Source organism: Myotis brandtii, unplaced genomic scaffold, assembly GCF_000412655.1.
Source record: "Myotis brandtii unplaced genomic scaffold, ASM41265v1 scaffold95, whole genome shotgun sequence".
In the NCBI taxonomy this organism is placed as follows: domain Eukaryota; kingdom Metazoa; phylum Chordata; class Mammalia; order Chiroptera; family Vespertilionidae; genus Myotis; species Myotis brandtii.
The window spans coordinates 501,600-521,328 of NW_005371920.1; the positions used below are offsets into that span (position 1 = coordinate 501,600).

Below are 19,729 nucleotides of genomic sequence, written 5' to 3' on the forward strand. Positions count from 1 at the left end.
GTATTACAAAAGGTATTACATATGTGTCCTTTTTTTCCCCCCGCCCTTGACAATCCCCTGGCCTCCCCTACCCCCCAGTGTCTTATGTCCATTGGTTATGCTTATATGCATGCATACAAGTCCTTCGGTTAATCTTTATTCAACCTGTATTTTTGCTTGTGAGTCACCGACACCCACAAACTGCCTTTGGAACGCCACACTTCATCAGAACAACAACTGGTGTTCTGAGTCGTCGCCAGGGGGCGCTGCCTGCTAAGCAATTGTTCCCTCTCAGCCGGAGTCTTGGAGTTGTGCAATTGTGCGGTTGCCTGAACATATTGTTAAAAATGGATGAGAGCCCTAGCTGGCTTAGCTCAGTGGATAGAGCGTTGGCCAGTGGACTCAAGGGTCCCGGATTCGATTCCGGTCAAGGGCACAAGCCCGGTTTGCGGGCTTGATCCCCAGTAGGAGGCGTATAGGAGGCAGCCGATCAATGATTCTCTCTTATCATTGATGTTTCTATCTCCCTCTCCCTTCCTGTCTGAAATCAATAAAAATATATATTTTTAAAAATAAAAATAAAAATGGATGGGAACTGGAAAAATAAAATTGCAGGTGGTGAAAGAAGTATAGGTCTCAAACATAGAACCAACATAAACAAAAGCTCTATGAGGTCCTCAAAAATGTATTAAGCATGTCAAAATGAAATAAAAACTATTTGGCCTTAGTGGAGGCTTTATGACAAACAAAAAGTGTTTAAGAAAGACAAAAATAAAATTTAGGACATGTCTGATTCCAGGAAATAGATCAAATGTTGATTCTAAGGGCGTTATTATTGGGGATTTTATAACATTCATTGACTTCACTTTGAGCAGCTCTGCCTCGTCTTCCCCATAGGCCACCACCACACAGCCCAGGCCTAGCAGTCTCTTAAGCCACTGCAATACACATACTGCACCTCAAGAAAGTGAGTGCATTCATTTGTGATGGAATCTAGGAGGATCCCATTCAAAATTACATAATGTATCTAATTTTTGTAAATATGCATAAAGAAGGGTGTCTACCCAATATTAAATTATTTTTATAGTAAGCGGGGCTCATATAAGATCCCAGTGAGGAGATGCCTGGGTTCTGGTCCATAACATGAGAAATAACGAACCACATCAGAAACACAGACAGTGCCCATTATACACATTCTCACCGTGCACCAGGGCTGGTCCCACACCTCCCAGTGAGAACTCAGTGACCAGCATTACAGTTGTTGGAAAGAAAGCCTAGTTTGGAAGCAGGTCAACGCTTTGAAGCCAAGTGTCAAAGCCAGACACCCTGGTTCAAATTCCAGGCCTGTCACTCACTAGTCATGTTACTTGGCTCAGTTACTTCATGCAAGGAAATACTGACTGGGGACAGACCTTGACATAGTCACGTGAAGCACGCAAGGACTTAATCCAATCCAATTATCCATGGAATCCCTGTGCCCGCATAACACAAATACAAAATACTGCAGCCAGATTTAACACCAATTATCCCCAGTGTCATTTGGAGTGTATAGGCAAGGATGGCTTTTTCTAAATAGTAATTGTTAAGGCTAAAGAATATACCCAAGGTAATGACAATGCCTAGCTTAGACCACCCCTCCCCATCCCTGCAACTACACAAGAGAACCCTCAACAGCTGCTTTAAAGATATAGATCTATTGATAACACAGAAGAGTTATGGTGTCATATGAAAAGAAAAAGCAAATTTACAATGGCATCTAGTGGGAGCTTTTCAGAATCATAGACATGTATAAAGAGTATTTGAAAATACACAAGTGCCCACATAACACAAATACAAAATACCGCAGCCATATTTAACGCCAATTATCCCCAGTGTCATTTGGAGTGTATAGGCAAAGATGGCTTTTTCTAAATAGTAATTGTTAAGGCTAAAGAATATACCGAAGGTAATGGCAATGCCCTAGCTTAGACCACCCCTCCCAATCCCTGCAAATAAACAAGAGAACCCTCAACAGCTGCTTTAAAGATGTAGATCTACTGATAACACAGAAGAGTTACTTATGGTGTCATATGAAAAAAAAAAGCAAATTTACAATGGCATCTAGTGGGAGCTTTACAAAATCATAGACATGTATAAAGAGTATTTGAAAATACACAGATAGAGATATCTGGGGGGTATCCCATCTCCCCTTTCCCGTGCAGCCTTCCCTGAGGACCCAGGAACCCTCCTGCCCCTGAGCTTTGAAACTCTCTTCTTGATTCCATGTGTGATTTGTATATCCTAGAGTTTCAGGGAGGCACCTCGAGGGCCTCAGCAGTAAGTGATGGGCGGGGTCTCAGAAAATAGGACCATGATTCCACCCAACACTGCTTCAAACACACAGGCACCCCACTTCCCTAATGCTGGTATTGAGCTTCGGCCTCAGATTGAATACATGTGTGGACACCATTGGCCATAACAGTCATTGACCTGCTACTTGCTTTTACATTTCTTATGTAGCATTATGGATGATCTTTTCACCAAAGCACGTGTTATTTCCCCAAATAGTGGCTTCAAAGACTTGACAGGTCCTTAGTCCCACTTCCTTGGCTTTCCCACAATTTCCAGAACAGCTTCATAGATTCTTGCTAAATGATTGAAGAGTTCTTTAACTGGGACATCTATCCTCAGTGGAGTTTACCAGGCTCTAACCAACATTCCACACAGTTCCATCAAAGTCTAGGACTCAACGGTCTACAATCTCCCACTAGCGACTCACAGGACTCCTGTTCTACATTATCTCCCACCACAAAGGCACCTCCTTTTCAGAAGTATTTTCTAAAGCTTTCAACAACCATTCTTCAAGTGGCATTAGGTAGCAATTAATTATCAAATACAGTCCTATGCTCACATGGGCCTGGGCTAGACTTGAACATTAGATGTGGAAGAATAAAGAGTTGTGTTGTCCAATGTGGGTATTTCAATTTAAATAATTAAAAAATTAAATTTAAAATTCAGTCCTTCAGTTGTCCTAACCCCAGCTGAAGTGCTCAGTAGCCACGTGTGGCTCGTGGCTACCCTACTGGACAGTGCAGTGCAGCTACAAACATTCCCATCATCACAGCACGTCCTGCTGGAGAACATTGCTATACAGGCCACCGAGTTTATCATTCATAAAGTTTCCTGAAGAACACTAGCCGGGAAGGATGCTATGATCCTGGCTAAATTAATCTGGAAAATTCTGCATCCTAAACCCCCTGCCTTACCTATCAGAATGTTAATACTACAAATCTCCAAGACTCAGACTCCAGCATCAGAGAAATCCGAGTTTGAAGTCTACAATCTCCCACTAGCGACTCCCAGGACTCCTGTTCTACATCATCTCCCACCACAAAGGCACCTCCTTTTCAGAAGTATTTTCTAAAGCTTTCAACAACCGTTCTTCAAGTGACATTAGGTAGCAATTAATTATCAAATACAGTCCTATGCTCACATGGGCCTGGGCTAGACTTGAACATTAGATGTGGAAGAATAAAGAGTTGTGTTGTCCAATGTGGGTATTTCAATTTAAATAATTAAAAAATTAAATTTAAAATTCAGTCCTTCAGTTGTCCTAACCCCAGCTGAAGTGCTCAGTAGCCACGTGTGGCTCGTGGCTACCCTACTGGACAGTGCAGTGCAGCTACAAACATTCCCATCATCACAGCACGTCCTGCTGGAGAACATTGCTATACAGGCCACCGAGTTTATCATTCATAAAGTTTTCTGAGAACACTAACTGGGAAGGATGCTATGATTCTGGCTAAATTAACCTGGAAAATTCTGCATCCTAAACCCCCTTCCTTACCTATCAGAATGTTAATATTACAAATTTCCAGGACTCAGACTCCAGCATCAGAGAAATCCGAGTTTGAACCCTAGTTTTGCCACTTATTAGTGGTGGGACCTTGAGAAAGTTACTTAATTTCAGGTTTTTTTCATTTGATAAATGGAAACAGAACACCTGGGTATTGTCATGAGAACAAAATGAGATTAACGGGTGTAAAATTTAGCAAAATGCTTTGCAATACTAAAGTCTCAACAAATGTAAGCTATCGTAATCATTATTCTTTAAGTACAGAGAAGTCCTATCCTACTTCGTTTAGTGCAGCATTTCCCAAATTTACTGCCACTAAACTTTTTTAGAACATGTGGGAGACAGTATAACAGTCCCCCTCCCCTACCCTCTACAAGAGGTCTCTGCCCTAATCCCGGAACCTGTGAATATTTGCTTACGGGCAAAGGGGACCTTGCAGACATGATTGAGATAAGGATTGTGAGATGGGAGGTTATCCTGTGGCCCAATGTCGTCACAAGGGTCCTTTATAAGAGAGACACTAGGGTCAGAGTGGGAGAAGGAGAAGTGAGGAGGGAAGCAGAGGAGGGGAGGGGAAGGTGCTGTGCTGCTGGCTTTGCCTGTGGAGGAAGGGGCCATGAGTCAGGAGTGGGCGCAGCCTCCAAACGCTGGGAAAGGCAGGGAAGTGGGTTCTCCCTGAGAGCCTCCAGGAGTGCAGCTGCCGACACCTTGATCTTAGGACTGTTCTTCCCCGGACTGTAAGACGATCTGAGTTGTTTTAAGCTGCTAACTCCGTGGTTCTTATTACAGCAGCAGTAGAGACCAACACAGGACAGCTGAACCCAACTCCCAATGGGAGCCGACCTGGGGAAGCGCAGAAACCCAGGGTCTAGATCAGCCGGGCAGCTGGGCAGCTTTGTAACTCCCAGCAAGTCTACGCCTCTGGCTGCTTGGGTTTCTTCTACAAAATGGTGGCATTCTCACTCCTCTGCCTAATTTTAACATGTTTAACGAGGGTAAAAATATAGACATGCTTTGTGAGAATAACTCAAACTTGCACATTTCAACTTCTCAACCGCTACTACTGAGCGAAGGGGTAAAACAATGCATAAGGGAGTTTTAGAAGAAACAATTTAGAATTTCCTCAACTTTCAACAAGGATTTGTAATGAGGGACTGAAAACTGTTAAATTTTTTTGTTTTAATGCACTCCGCAGAAAAGCCAATCAACAAACGTTTCGTGCACAGGTGGAAATATTTGTGGCCTTCCCTCCTTTACAACCCTACATCTTTTCTTTCCAAGAGTCAGAGTATGATATCTTGTTTGGGGGGGATGATTGAAAACAATTTTTTTTTTCCTCCCAAGAATAAACATGAAGGGCAAACCTACAGACGGCAAGGGCTGCGTCGCCCATTTTAAAAAGGAAGGCAAAGCCTGGGACTCAGGGAGGGCCATGTACTCTCCTTTCCTAACAGGCCACCAAGACATCAGGCTCGCGAGGGACTCTCATCACTGAGCCTGCTGCCTGCCTGCCCAGACTCTTCCAGGCCTGGGAGGTTGGAAACACGTGTGAAGGTGCCGCGCCACCTGCTGGATTTGGCAGGCATAGCACAGGAGCAGCTCCGAAGAGAGGATTACGTCACTAGCCACTCAGAACGGGCAACAATGTGAAAAGATTAAATACCCAAACCACTGAATTAGACACTTTAAATGGGAAAATTGTATGATGGTATGTGAATTATATCTCAATAAAGATATTTTTTAAAGGAATGGAAAACAGTATTCCACAAGGTGATCGTGGCAATGGAATTTTGATTAAAAAAACAACCTAGATTTTTCTCTAAATGATGGCACATGTCACTCAGTAAGGACCCAAAGCAAACGGTAGCCCACAAAAACAAGACAGCGCAGCCAGGGATGGGCTTTTATGTCCAAAGCATGATTTTAACCATTCGGGGCCCATATAAAAAAGGGGGGCGGGATGTAAGAAGGGAATGCATCACAGTATCGACCACAGCTGTGTTTTGATAGAACAGTGATTTCTTTTTTTCAAGAAAGTTGCAAATTCTACATAAGCGGGCACCACGCAGCTACCTACTGGTGTCCTTACCATCCTCTGGCTTTCCAAGGAGCCTTCACACCTATGTCCGGATTGTATCCTCCACCAAGTCAAAACACACGTTACTACAAAGGCAAAAACCCGGCAGGAAAGAGGTGCAAAACCGCGTGAAGAACAAAAAAGCACCACGCTGGCGGCCGAGACTCGCGGAGCCCCGCTGGTGCCCTGCTGCCAAGGAACCAGGGACCCAGGACACGCCGCTCACACCGTCAGCATCTGCCACGCCTGGAAAACGAGGTTCCAGCGGACAATCCGAACTTCCCCTTCCAGAGCTCCCAGCCTCACCCTTTAGGGACGGGTGCAGATCTGAGCCCCGCCTGTGGCATCTGTAAAACACAGCATGGCCATGGGGTCTGGAAACACACTCAACCACATAGCAGACGGCCCCTGATGTCAAATACAGGACAAAATCGCCATCCGTGTTTCCTGACTTGCTGGGCACTTTGTAACAAACAGCACAATCCATCCTCCTCCATCATCTTCCCTCCAAGTGGCCTTAAAAGCTACCGACCCAACAGCAGAAAAGGGGTGGGGACCCGAGGGGTGCTGTCTTGCAGGAGGGGCCTTGCAGACCCACCGCACACTTACCTTAGCGATGGACTGTCTCGCACCTGCAGCCCGAAACCACACCCCAAGGCCCCGGACGCCGAATAGCAGGGAGACGCCACTCAGGAAGGCGCCGCAGCAAGATATTCCACCAACACAAGGTAGGGCCGTCCGATGAAGAGCACAGAGAGGCAGCCTCGGCGAAGCCAGGCCGTCAGAGAAGGAAACCGCAACCAACTGCAACCGTGTGGCGCGGCCTTTTGTCACCTTGGGATGGGAGCGAGGGAGGCAACGCGACTGCACACTGAGGGCGCACTTAACTGCGCTGCCGGGGCGGACCCGGGTGCGTGCCCAACACGCCGATGGCCCGCAGCTGGTCCACGAGGCCCGGCCGACCGCTCCGCCCCTCTCCCAGTTCCACCTGCAAGGGTCAGAGGTCAACTCCAGAGACTGGGGTAAGCCATGCTGAGGTCTCTGATGAGCAGCAGCTGTTTTCCGGCGCGTTGAATACAGCAGTGGTTCTCAACCTTGGCTGCACATTAGAATCTCCTGGGAATCTTGTTAAAATCCTGATTTCTGGGCCTCATCCTCCGGAAATTCTGTTTCTTTGTTACTAATGTTGTGGCCCCACCCCATAACAAAGAAACAGAATTTCCGGAGGATGGGGCCCAGAAATCAGGATTTTAAAAAGATTCCCAGGTGATTCTGATGTGCAGTCACGGTTGAGAACCACTGGAATACAGGGATCCTGAAAGGGCTGCGGTGGAGAGGAGCAGGTGGGCGCATGGCGAGGTCTCAGCTCCCATTTCATCCTCCAAGGAAGCCTTTGCCTGAGGCTTCCCCACCAGCTCTCGGTTTGCTCCAGGGGCCCCTCTGCCAGGCACCCGCAGCCAGGACTCCGGGAGCACTGTCCTTGAACCTTCTCGGTTGGTCATCACTCCAACGAGATTGTAGGTCCGCAAGGGAATGGACGCTGTGCCACGCTGGGTTCCCAGGGCCGGCGCCGTGCGTGGGGCTCGCAGAGGAGGGAGGGGCTGCAGCTTTGTGTTCCGTGCAAAAGGTCTCGACATATGAGCACTGAACTGAAATACAGCCATTTCACCGGCAGTGCTTACAGTCAGTAGCCCACACCTTCCTCAGCGGGCAGGATGGCAGCCGGCTGACCGACGCCAACTCTGGGTGCGACCCACAGGGCCTCTCCCAACCCTGTCACCTACTGGCTGTGTGACCTTCAGAGCCGGGGCTAGTTGTTTCACCTCTCTGCCTCCACGTCCTCGTCTTTAGAAGGGGTGGTAACAGCACCCTCTCCAGTTGCCTGAAAATTCAATGCGTGGAACACTTGGCAGGAGGTGGGCACTTAGAACTCACTGGGTATAGGAGTGTTATTACAGGCACACCTCTTTTATTATGCTCCACAGATGTTACTTTTTAAAATGCTTTTATTGATGTAAGAGAAAGAGGGAGAGGCAGAGAAACATCGATGTGAGAGGGAAACACCGATCGGCTGCCTGCTGGGGGTTAAGCCCACAGCCCAGGCACAAGCCCTGACTGGGAATCGAACTGAGCCACACAGACCAGGGCAGGTGTTGCATGTTTTACAAATTGAAATCATGACCATCCACCAGCAAAAAAGACGAAGGCTTGCTTTACTGCAATCCTTCATTGCAGTGGCCTGGACCCGAGCCCCATCTATCTCTGAGGTTTGCCTGTATCATTCACCTTTGCCTGGAACTGAGCTATAGGTTTTAAGTTTTGCCCAGGCCTGGTAAGGGAATCACATTCAACACTGCTTTTATCAGAAGCCACTTAAAAACTTGGCCTCCCATTTGCTTGGTCTGGGTTCTTTTGAAGATTAAGCTGGCAGAAGTCCCTTGCAACTTAAATTTATTTTTTAAATATCTGACCTGTGGTTCCGATTTCCCCTTTTTATTCATACTTTTGAGTTTGCAGGGGTACCCCTTGGTATCCCCACTATGAGTGGTGTCCCCATCAGGAACAGCAGCCTGGGACCCAGCAGAGGCGTGTGTGTGTGTGTGTGTGTGTGTGTAGGGGAGCTGGGGGGCGGGGCAGGGGGGGCGGCCCTATTGCTAGGGCACTGAAACCAGGCACCAGAGGCAGCAAATTTTGAGTCTCAGCATTCTGACTCCTTCCTGCCTGCCTAGTACTGCCCTTTGGCTTGGTCCTTCTAAGCCACAATCTCTCCCTGGTTCCATTTATTTTTTTCAATCACAGTCTCAGAACGCCCCTCTGCTGAAGGCTGCTCAGCATGCTAAGAGCAAAGATCTGCTCTAACCCGCACCAGATCCGCTGGGCCAAGCTCTCCGGGTGATTCTGGCGCGCGCTTTCGTGCTTTGGTTTCAAGGACCTGGTAGTTCGGATGTCGTGTTTACTGAATAACAGGCCGCAGTCAGGATTTTAGAAACAGCTGGTTGAAAATAATTGCCTTGGCTGGCTCTAGTGACCCCCCAGGAACCCACCCCACTTGCATGTATGTTCTCCTCATTTATCATTTATGGGTATATGGGGTTTTCTCCACGGAGCGACACTTTGATATTAGACTTGCCAATGAGCAGCCACCACGCGCCCTGCTGCCTGCCATTCAGCCCAGTCAACGTACATTCCATGCAGCTTTGCTAACCTTCTCCCACCTTCTGCTCTCAGAAAACAAGCAAGGGGAGGGTCCAGAGGTGTCGTTGGACAGTGCCGACGGCGTATTTATTTCCTACGCAGAAGAGCCAAGGCAAAAAGACAGAGAAGCTAACTTCTGCAAGGAGGCGCTGGATGGGAAAGGCGATGCCTGCAGCGGCCTTTGCAGACTCCAACTCCAGCACCATGAACGTGTCCTTTGCTCACCTCCACTTTGCCGGAGGGTACCTGCCCTCTGACTCCAAGGACTGGAGGACCATCGTCCCGGCTCTCCTGGTGGCCGTCTGCCTGGTGGGCCTCGTGGGGAACCTGTGTGTGCTTGGCATCCTCCTTCACAGAGCTTGCAAGGGAAAGCCGTCCCTGATCCACTCCCTGATCCTGAACCTCAGCCTGGCGGATCTCTCTCTCCTGCTGTTTTCCGCGCCTGTCCGAGCTACCGCGTACGCCAGAGGTGTTTGGGACCTGGGCTGGTTTGTCTGCAAATCCTCTGACTGGTTCACCCACACGTGCATGGCAGCCAAGAGCCTGACAATCGTCGCCATGGCCAAAGTCTGCTTCCTGTATGCAAGGGACCCAGCCAAGCAAGTCAGTATCCACAGCTGCACCATCTGGTCGGTGCTGGCGGCCATCTGGGCGGTGGCTGGCCTGCTGCCCCTGCCAGAATGCTTCTTCAGCACCACCAGGCTGCACGCAGGCGTGGAGATGTGCCTCCTGGATGTGCCCGCGGTGGCCGAAGTGTTCATGTCCATCTTTGGTAAGCTCTACCCTCTCCTGGTATTTTGCCTGCCGTTACTCTTTGCCGGCTTTTATTTCTGGAGAGCTTATGGGCAATGTCAGAGACGAGGAACTAAGACCCGGCATCTTAGGAACCAGATGCGCTCAAAGCGGCTGACGGTGATGTTGCTCAGCATGGCCATCACCTCGGCTGTCCTGTGGCTCCCGGAATGGGCAGCCTGGCTGTGGATGTGGCACCTGAAGGCTGGCGGCCCAGCCCCACCCCAGGGGTTTACAGCCCTGTCTCAAGTCCTGATGTTTTCCATCTCCTCAGCAAATCCTCTCATCTTTCTAGCGATGTCAGGAGAGTTCAAGGAAAGCGTGAAAGGCTTATGGAAATGGATGACCAAAAAGCAACCAGCTGCCGCAGAGTCTCAGGAACCACCAGCTGGGGACTCGGAGGCCCTTCCTGACAACATTCCCTCTCCAGGGTCCCCAGTATCCACACCAGAGAAAGAGGAGACCGGCTCTCCTGCCTCCAGGAGAGAAAGAAGCCAGAAGGCAGAGATGCCCATCCTCCCCGACGTGGAGCAGTTCTGGCACGAGAGGGACACAAACCCTTGTGAGCAAGACAATGACCCTATCCCCTGGGAGCATGAAGATCGAGAGACAGGAGACTGTGGTAAATGATTACGTCTCAAAGCAAAACTAATTTGCGATTCTTGTATGTACTTGTACTGCTGCTGATCCACATGGCTGACTTTACCATATAAAACATAAAATGATTACATTTAGGAATTACAAATATTGCTTCAGTCTGCATTTTCAAAATGTGCCATTTGGTAAGTAGGACGCCACATTAGGAGCAGTAATTATGTCTCAGAATTAACACCTGGCTGCCCAAAGGATTGTGTTGTGTGGTGTTTCTACCACAGGGACCAGAGAGACCAGCTCTGTGGTCCTGGTTCACAGGGGCTGAGTCACTGGGTTCTCTTGGGGACCAGCTCTGTGCCGGCTGGAGTGCAGCTGGTCTAACGATGAAGCCTTTCCTTTAGTTTCCTCCTGAGCCTGCTGGCCCTCACTTCCCGTCACATAACCAAAGCTCAAAATCCACATCCACGGAATGAGATTTGTTCTTTAACATGTTAATGAATACATTTCAAGGAGTTACCTTCATTTGCTTAAAATAAGTACATTTACTTGATGAAAACGACTGAAGTTGCAGAATAAGGAACATCACCTTATCCCCGATTCTGGGCTAATTTCAAATCATAGCCAAGTTTAAGTATATTCAAACTTCACCTTACACTAAAACCTGCTTTTGTTGATCTTTGTAATGCCACCTGAGTCCTCAGTTTCTAAGTCTAAGGATTTTAGCAGCTTAGTTATGACATTCTGTATTCTGATATGGAGAAAGAACTTTAAAAAACTACCCCTTTCTCTTCCCAATTATCGATTCTTCCCAAATACAGGAGACAGTTACTCTTCTACAAGTTGAAATCAATCTGTTCCTCCCAATATCTCCTTTCTCTCAAGATAAAACTATAAGTTATGTCTAGTGATATAGTTAATTACTGAAGGCAGTAATCATATCATAAAAGGGGGATAGAGATGAACTTCCTTGTTAAATGGCATTAAATGTACCCATAACATTGAACTTGAACCCTGCTCAACATTTAAAATGCCTCAGAGTGCCGGGCCAGTGTTGCTCAGTGGTTGAGCATTGACCTATGAACCAGGAGGGCATATACCAGGGTTGCAGGCTTGATCCCCAGTGGAGGGCGTGCAGGAGGCAGATCAATGATTCTCTCTCATCACTGATATTTCTATCTCTCTCTCCCTCTCCCTTCTTCTCTGAAATCAATAAAAAAATATATATTTAAATGCCTGTTTTTAAGTTATAAAGATGATCAAGAGTAACAAGAAAAAACACACACAAGGGCAATGCAGAAAAGCAGTAAAATTAAACTTTGTGTTCCCAAACATCCAGTATAACTTGACTGTTCATTTCACAGCAAGTTAAAGCACACCCCAAAAGGCATGATTATGATACATTTCTTCCCCTATGAAATATAATAAGGACATTTATCCATGATTGTTGATTACTCTGTAATGGACTCGGGTATTTTTACTGAAGGATCCCCTCAGGGGGGCGGAAACTGTCTTTAGGACAAGCAATGAAGAATTTGAAATACAAAAAATACACTGTGGATGGAATTTTTATTTTTTGAAAAATGTTGTCTGGATTTTTTTTGGTTTTTGTTTGTACAAATGGTCATGGTTTATTTTAACACAGAAGATAGGGCTGTTTTCTTTTTACTTGGTTCATTACAAATTTTATTCTAAGGCTCACATGATCAAATTACAACTTAACCTAAGTATCCAAAATATTGTTTTTGTGATCAGATAGTTATACACAGAGATTACCTTTAAGATTGTCTGTGATGAACTATTTGAAGATTTTTATGTACATTATATATAGTAAATGTAGGATGTAAGATTCCAGTGTTGAATATTTTAACATACAAAAATAAAAGGCATTGTTTCACTTCAGATAGTTTGGAGAATTACAGTCTTTGTCTTGAATGCTCCTTTCAAAAATCATCATTGGGTTTTAGGGGGAGGTCAGACCTTAACACGGGTCTCTGGGTAAATTGAATCATTAATTTTTAAGGAACTTGCTGATAAGCAGCAAATCCAGTTGCAGATATTGAAACTGTAATTACAACAACCCATTCATTAAGTACCGAACACAGAGTCCTGACTTGATTCCTTAAAGAAATCTGCATAGCTCTAACCGGGTTGGCTCAGTGGATAGAGCGTCGGCCTGCGGACTGGGGGGGTCCCACGTTCGATTCTGGTCAAGGGTATGTACCTTGGTTGTGGGCACATCCCCAGTAGGGGGTGTGTAGGAGGCAGCTGATCGATGTTTCTCTCCCATAAAAAAATATGTTTATTTAAAAAAAAATCTGTATAGAAGAGTCTGACTTGTGACTTGGCTCAGCACTTAATCCCAAATACTTTACCACAGAAGTAGGAAGTGAGATATCATCAGACCCTTTTCTTCACACTCCCTACTGTGAGAAACAGAAGAATGCTCTGTGGAAGTGGAAATGACAAAACACTGCACAAGTTCCACCTTTGCAGGACAGTCACATTTCTATCCTAGTTGTGTTCCTTTTGTCAAACACTTCCCTTTCACTCCTCACAGAACTTAAAAATCACTCAATAAATTTATAAAAATGAACTTCAAAAAAAGAGAAGGGGAAAAAGAAGAAAAAAGTCCTGCTAATTAGCAATTTTACAGGTTAAGACCTTAGTGAAATAATCCCAGGCCACTACATGCCGAATTCATGCAAGTTTTGTGGCTACGTATTAAGCAGCCCAGATGTGAATGTGTCTCTGTGTGCTGTGCAGTGCACGGAACGTATAAATGCAGACCTGTTCGTATGCCCTCTTTTTAGGTTTTGCTACAATCACAGTATGTGTAAGATTAACAGGAAAATAATTATCCTATTGACGTATTTTTCTAGACATTTTATTTATGTGGTACACCGACACTAGGAACCTTGAAGGAATGGAACAGAGGATCTTTTTAAACTGGGCGGTCAAGCTACGCAGAGCAATTGGGAGGCATCCAAGGCGAAGCTCCATGCATGGTGTGCATGATACACTGAAAGGACGCCAAAAGCATTAACTACCAAATCCTTTCATATAAAAGGCAAAAACAAGAACACAAAAAGCAGCTTCTTGCTATAAAGCAGTAAGATATTGCTAAGAGACTGAGCACCAAAATGGTTCTTTACAAATCCCATCTCTTTTATACTGTAAATAATTTATTATATTCAAGCCTTTCAAAACTATGTGATATCCCAAGACTTAAAGTCAACCTTCTTTTGTACCAAATTACCTTTGCTGCTGCTTTTAAGAGCAGGTTTTAAAAAAGTTTCTATAAATTATGTAACGTAATCATATACAATCCACATATAGAAAAAGGGTTGGTTTATTGTAGTTCAAATACATAAACTGAACATTCAAACATCTTAAAATTAAACTTTAGAAACAAAAGTTTAACATTCAAACAGGAGTACAGTTTACAGGGAACACCCAAAAAGAATCTGTTGTCTAATCCAGAATATTGATAAAGATCACTTAATGGTGAATGTGTTTAACCAGCAGTTCTATTCTGGCCAACATATTAGTTATGACCGTGGTTCCATACCTGAGAAGAACTTCCTAAATAAATCTTCTCTTAGGCTAAACAAGACTTGGCCTATAATTCAGAGGGGATAATCAAAGCTCATAAGTGAACAAATAAAACTAAAGTGTTCTTTAGAGACAAAGGTAAAAGTATGTCCATTATAATAATCTTAACCTCTGGAAGATAAGAATTCCATTTTCAGTGTTTTTTCTTTTACCCGCTTTGAAAAACAAAATCAAAACAAACCCCAACCTAGATTTTTTGGGAGTCTGTGGTATTTGTATCTTGCAAGTTCAAACCACAAATGCTCTTATGTCTTGCATGTATAACACTGCTAGAAAGTACGTCACCAAAAGTCACTGACTTCCACACCTCATAAAAGGATGATTTTTAGCTTCAAGATTTTAGATTTACTAGAGACAGCCTATATTTGAGTATGTATGTCAGTCATGCCACACAAAGAAAAGCATAAATATTTCCAAAGTGTTCTCTGTTCAGCAACTGTTCACGAATGCTTCTCCTTCTGTTCGTCAGATGGTTTTGCAATAGTTTGACTAATGCACATACATGTAAAAAACCTGAAAATTGGCTCATGCAAGCATTTTGAAGTAATAGATACCCCATGGAAGAGTATGCAGGGTTATTTTGTTGATCGTCGGGTGGGCTCCGACGCTGTGGGAGGGGGCGGAGGGCCCCGGCGGTCCAGGTCATCCACATACGCCACGATCAGTTTCCGCCTCTCCTCTGGCACACAGTCTAGTACTAGATACCGTTTGTCGTTCTGCAAAATTTTTTCTACGTCTTTCAGGTGCTGATCAGATTCCTGGATTAGCTTTTTGGATCTGAAATAAGAAAAGAAGTCCAGAATTACTGACTGCTGTTCACAGGCCTTTCAGATATGAGCTGGAAATGTCCATCTAGTTCCTAATTGTGTTTCCACTTTTTAAATTTTTTTTAAGAAAAATTTCACTGCAGTGGTCACCTTTGTAAGTTGCCTCAGCAAAGACTCCAGGGAGTGAAAGGGCCTCAGAAGCTGAATTACCCTCCCACCCCTACTGGTGGTCCCTCCAGACCAGGGCTGAGGGTGGGTGGGTGAATCTTGCCCGTGCTGTACCTGTTCTGTGGATGAACAGAGGACTTCAGTCTGCGGGGCTGCCAATCCCAGCATCTTTCACAAGCTTTCACTTTCACATCTTTCACTAAATTAACTACAAAAATGTAGAAAGAAGTCTTACTTCACATCTAATTTAAAAGCCCAAACTGATGCAAAACATTAAGGATCCTGACCAAAAAATCCAATGACAAAGTACCTAAAAACCACACCCTCAGCACTACCTAGCCTCCCGTGCACACACCCTTCATTAAATGCTTCAAATTTTTCTTATAGGAAAAGCTGGAGCATGAACCAACAACGGTTTCCTGCACAGGCTACTAACCAATGTCAACTTGTTCCCCTGCTGAGAAATCGCTGGGGTGGGGACGACTGGGCATGCTACAGTGAAATCTTGTTTTAAAGCTCCGAGTTTATCATTTAAAATCTTTATTTAAAACTATCCAGCAAACTGCTTTCCTCTGAGGAAAAAAAATGTTTTTACTGAGCTTGGATGATTTCAAACTTCCGAGTTGGTTCAGTGAAGCAACACTGAGTAGTCTTCAGAGGAGGTGAAGACAACTGACAGTGAAGGATTATTTAAAGTTGGGGCACTCCTAAGAAAGCAGTGAAGCAAAAACAGAAGTCTGTTTAAAAAACTGGATGGGTGGGTAACACAAAATAAGAATTGGCATCTGGGCCCTTTCTTAAAAAAAAAAAAAAAAGGTAGAGATGGATTGGCTGTCTCTGGTCTTTGATAAAAGTTGGCTTCTTCTTATCCTTAGAAGCTAATAATGTCAACATGTGTGTGAATGCAAAGTATGCCTTGGCCATTCGAGTAAGAACTAGCAAAGACAGGAACTGCTGACATGAAACATTCCATGGCACACACCTGTATGTTATAAATTTGGTCTCTTTCAAAAGCGTCCTGAAGTCGGCTTTGGCAGTGATGTATTTGTCTCTGATGTATTCTTCGAACTCTCTTTGTTTTTTCTGAAAAAAGAAAGTAAGATTAGAAAGAAAATAAAAAGTCCACTAATTCCCAAATTAATGTCATTTATAAAACTAGAAATGTGTGAGTCACACCGTCAACTAGAAAATTCTAAAGAAAAAGGCAGTAAGGTACATTTATTTGTGTTCGTGTAACATTCATTAAAATAGAAAATCTGCAATGTACATTTTCAAGACAAAAAGAAAGCAAGATCGCAGAACCATATAATACATTAGTGACAGGTAAGACTTGAGGGCTTGCTATCTGCTACACTGTGCTGAGGGTTTATGAGGCTATTCCTTTTAATCTTCACAAGAACCTCAAGTGGTAGACAGACACTTTTAAGAAATAAAGAAATGTGTATTTCCTGTAGACTGTATTTATATCTTCCAGTAAAAAACACTAATGTGGTATAATTTATGGATACACCAACCATAACACTCAGAACTTTAGTTATACTGAGCATTTAGCTTTTCTAGTAATTGTTATGATAGGTATAAACTCTTTGGGGTTAAAAAAAAAAGACTTTACCATCAATTCTAAATAATCAGAAAAGTTAGAAACTAAACTGGATCTCTCAGCTATCAGTCTACCACTCTAACCCAGCCCCGTATATTTTGTTATCTAAACATCCCGAACACAACTTAACAGGGTTTGAAAAGGAAGAATATTAGATCTGTGGGTTTCTGGACTCTATACTAAAGAAACCAACTAGGAAAGGAGAATGATTGGTGGGAAGAAAAAAACAATAGAAGTCCAAGGTATAAAATGGACTGCAGTAAGCCACACTTTTCTTTTTTTTTTTTTATGTTTATTTAGTGGAACTCCGTGGTGGTTTTTATTGATTTTTTTATAAGAGAGAGGAAGGAAGAGGGAAAGAGAGATAGAAACATCAATCAGCTGCCTCCTGCATGCCCACAGGGGATTGAGCCCACGATCTGTGCATGTGCCCTGACCAGGAATCGAACTGGTGGCCTCTTGGTTCCTGGGTAGATGCTCAACCGCTGAGCTACATCAGGTGGGCTTATTGATTTTTTTTTAAACACTTTTGACATAGTTCACTATTTCAGTCCCCAACTGAGTTTGTTCCTAAACAGGAGTTAGAGCACCAGAGCAGGGTTCAGCTCACAAACTTCCCACATCCGCAATTCCTCCATCCGAGTTTCAAAAGCACGTAAGAACTAGAGATCATGCTGTAATGGACTGAAGGATTCCATCAGGGGGGGAATAAAAAAAACCTCCAAAAAACCACCCAAAACCCTATGGCTTTGTTAAATCTCTAAAATCCCCAAACACAGCTTTAACTCCAAGGATTCTTTTTAAAGTTTCCATTGTGCTGTCTTATTAATATATACATGCAAGAAAAAAATGTGAACTTAAAATTCAAATTTCTCATACACTTAAAAAGCTCAGACAAAATCCTCTTACCCTGTCACTGGAGGAGAACTTAATGCACCGAGGGTCTTCTTTGATGATTTTTTTTACTTCTTTCCATGTGGATGTTAAGGTAATCTTTGAAAAGACAAGGGAATAAAAACATAAATACGCTCACTTATTACTGAGGGGTCAAACTGCAGCCTGTATGGCACATAGCACTCCTCACGGCCCTGCGAGCTCCCACGCATAACTGGATTAGTCAGGGACAGGGAAGCAGCTTTCATGCTACAAGAGTTATTTTCATGGACACATTTCCAAAGTGGCCTAAGGCCTGCAACCCTATACCTCCAGGCGCAATACCCTAACTTCTGAAGAAACCATTATCTAGAGAGCAGGCCAACAGGAGCAAAACCTGGACAGGAGAGTGTACACACTGCCAAACAAGGGGGCTATGGCGCCAAATTGAAAATGGGGCAAAAGAAGGAATTTATTAAATCAATTATCAGGAGGGACCAATGATCACACACAGCCAAGGACATTCTGAACAGCCATAGGAGCAGATATGAACTTGAAAACTGCATGAATTCCAGTAATGGATCTAAAGACCATGACACTAAAAATCATGTCCATGTTTTACTTTGGGATTAACAAAGATCCGTGCAGATTAGAATAGAAAAATTAACTCTTACTGCGGAAGTTTCATCCAGAAGTTGCCTAAAGTGCTCCCTCTTCTTTTTGGTAAGTGCTTCAATGTGTTCATTAAAAAGCTTCTCTTTCTCCTCTCTCTCCAACAAGGATCCAGACTCCCAGCGGTGATCTTTCCGGAGGGTCCTGCGAGTGTCTGACCAGGACACATCTGAAGAACGAACCTGAAACAGAGATCTGTATCTAACACCAGACCCACCTGTTCACACTTCAAGAAAGGCTCCTTTGTTTAGGAATCATATATTTAAAAAACAGAAGCTGATGGTGACATCACCTTAGTGAAGAAGTCACTGAAAATCTGCTTCTTTAGGCCAGAAAACTTACCTCTCAGACCTCACTTAAGCTGTCAAATGTTGGTTTAGAGGTGGAGAAGGAAGAAGACAAGATATCTCCCACCAACCATGGTCTGTAATCACTTTAATAGTATTTAGGTTTTCTATTTAACATCTTACCAACTTTGACACTTCCAAGAATAAGCAAGAATTAACTTGGTTAAGAAGACTAGAAAACAGACCACCAGACAGGGCTAGCTGGTTCACCAACCAGCAGAAAGATAGGCTTCAATGCTAGGAATGGCATTAGCAGTTAAGTCACACTGCTGCCAATTGCTAAGAAATTTGGAGGCTGAAAAGACAGAAAGGTAAGAAAAAAAAAATACAAAAAACATTTATTTAACCAACATTTATCAAGCATCTAAATACGTGTCAGGTAAACACTATGCTTGGCACTGGGAATACATAATAAATAAACCCCTTCCTTTAATGGGCTCACTCTTTTTAGGGAAGACAGGCATGGAAGCCAACAACTGCAGTAACATGTAGGGAGTGCTGCAGAGGTCTACGCTGAGCACAGGGTAATGAAAGCAGCAGTAAGGTCAGATGTGCCCAGAGGGGCTGGGATCAGCCTCAGAGGAGGTATTTTTGAGTGTGCTCTTGAAGAATGAGGAGGTTTACCACCACGGTGGGAAGTTTGAAAGCACTCTAGGTGGAAGGACTGGAATGAGCAATGGCAGGATTTGGTTAAGTTCAGCAAGGCTAGAGTCTAATTAGGGGGCAAGAAAGGAAACCAAAGCAGGTAAGGTAATATGGGTGGTGGGGGAGAGGCAGTCAAGGAATGAACAGTCTTTTATATTATGCTAAGGAGACTGAACTTGAAATGTAGGCAACTGCTAAAAGGAAGGAAGACCTTGATCTTCTGCAAGCACAGGGAAGAGTCACAAAACCAGATCTGCCTTTTACAAAGATTTCTGTTGTTGTAATAAAGATGAATTGGGGGAAACAGAAAAAGGGAGAGAAATGAGGAAATGACTGACTGTCCAGAGAAGAGAAGGAAATTAAAAACTGATCAGCAGAAGCAAGGGAAGAAATCTGAAGACTCGACAGGAGTGCTCTGAAGAGGCCGTACTGACAGAACAGCAGGAAAGATGGCAACAAAGAAGGGGAAAAAAACAATAGAACTGCAGAGCGGTCTGGGGTATTCTCTGTAGGGAACTCATACTCTACTTATCTTAACAACCCTGGGTAATGCAGAAGTATTTTCAAGAAAGT

The 19,729-nt window shown here is 44.2% G+C and overlaps 3 protein-coding genes across 4 annotated transcripts in view; 1 reads left to right on the top strand and 2 right to left on the bottom strand.

Moving 5' to 3' along the window:
* Positions 1-7,555, bottom strand: part of LOC102246012 (mediator of RNA polymerase II transcription subunit 15-like) — a 24,686-nt gene extending 17,131 nt beyond the window's left edge. Inside the window, exons 1-2 of the mRNA XM_014533145.1 lie at positions 7,179-7,555; positions 4,234-4,334 (exon numbers count right to left, since the gene is read on the bottom strand). Of these exons, the coding sequence (XP_014388631.1) occupies positions 4,234-4,334; positions 7,179-7,555 (478 nt within the window). The remainder of the gene's footprint in view (positions 1-4,233; positions 4,335-7,178) is intronic.
* Positions 7,556-9,121: 1,566 nt separating this feature from the next.
* Positions 9,122-11,565, top strand: GPR151 (G protein-coupled receptor 151). Its single transcript, XM_005885988.2, has one exon. It carries the CDS (start codon positions 9,240-9,242, stop codon positions 10,506-10,508), a length of 1,269 nt encoding a protein of 422 aa, XP_005886050.1. The 5' UTR covers positions 9,122-9,239; the 3' UTR covers positions 10,509-11,565.
* A 2,238-nt stretch (positions 11,566-13,803) lies between these two features.
* The window catches only part of TCERG1 (transcription elongation regulator 1), a 58,685-nt gene continuing 52,759 nt past the window's right edge, over positions 13,804-19,729 (bottom strand). For both annotated transcript variants that reach the window (XM_014533148.1, XM_014533147.1), the window contains 4 exons: positions 18,167-18,346; positions 17,529-17,612; positions 16,002-16,102; positions 13,804-14,861 (listed from right to left, as the gene is read on the bottom strand). In XM_014533148.1, the coding sequence (XP_014388634.1) occupies positions 14,660-14,861; positions 16,002-16,102; positions 17,529-17,612; positions 18,167-18,346 (567 nt within the window). In that variant the 3' untranslated portion in view covers positions 13,804-14,659. The remainder of the gene's footprint in view (positions 14,862-16,001; positions 16,103-17,528; positions 17,613-18,166; positions 18,347-19,729) is intronic.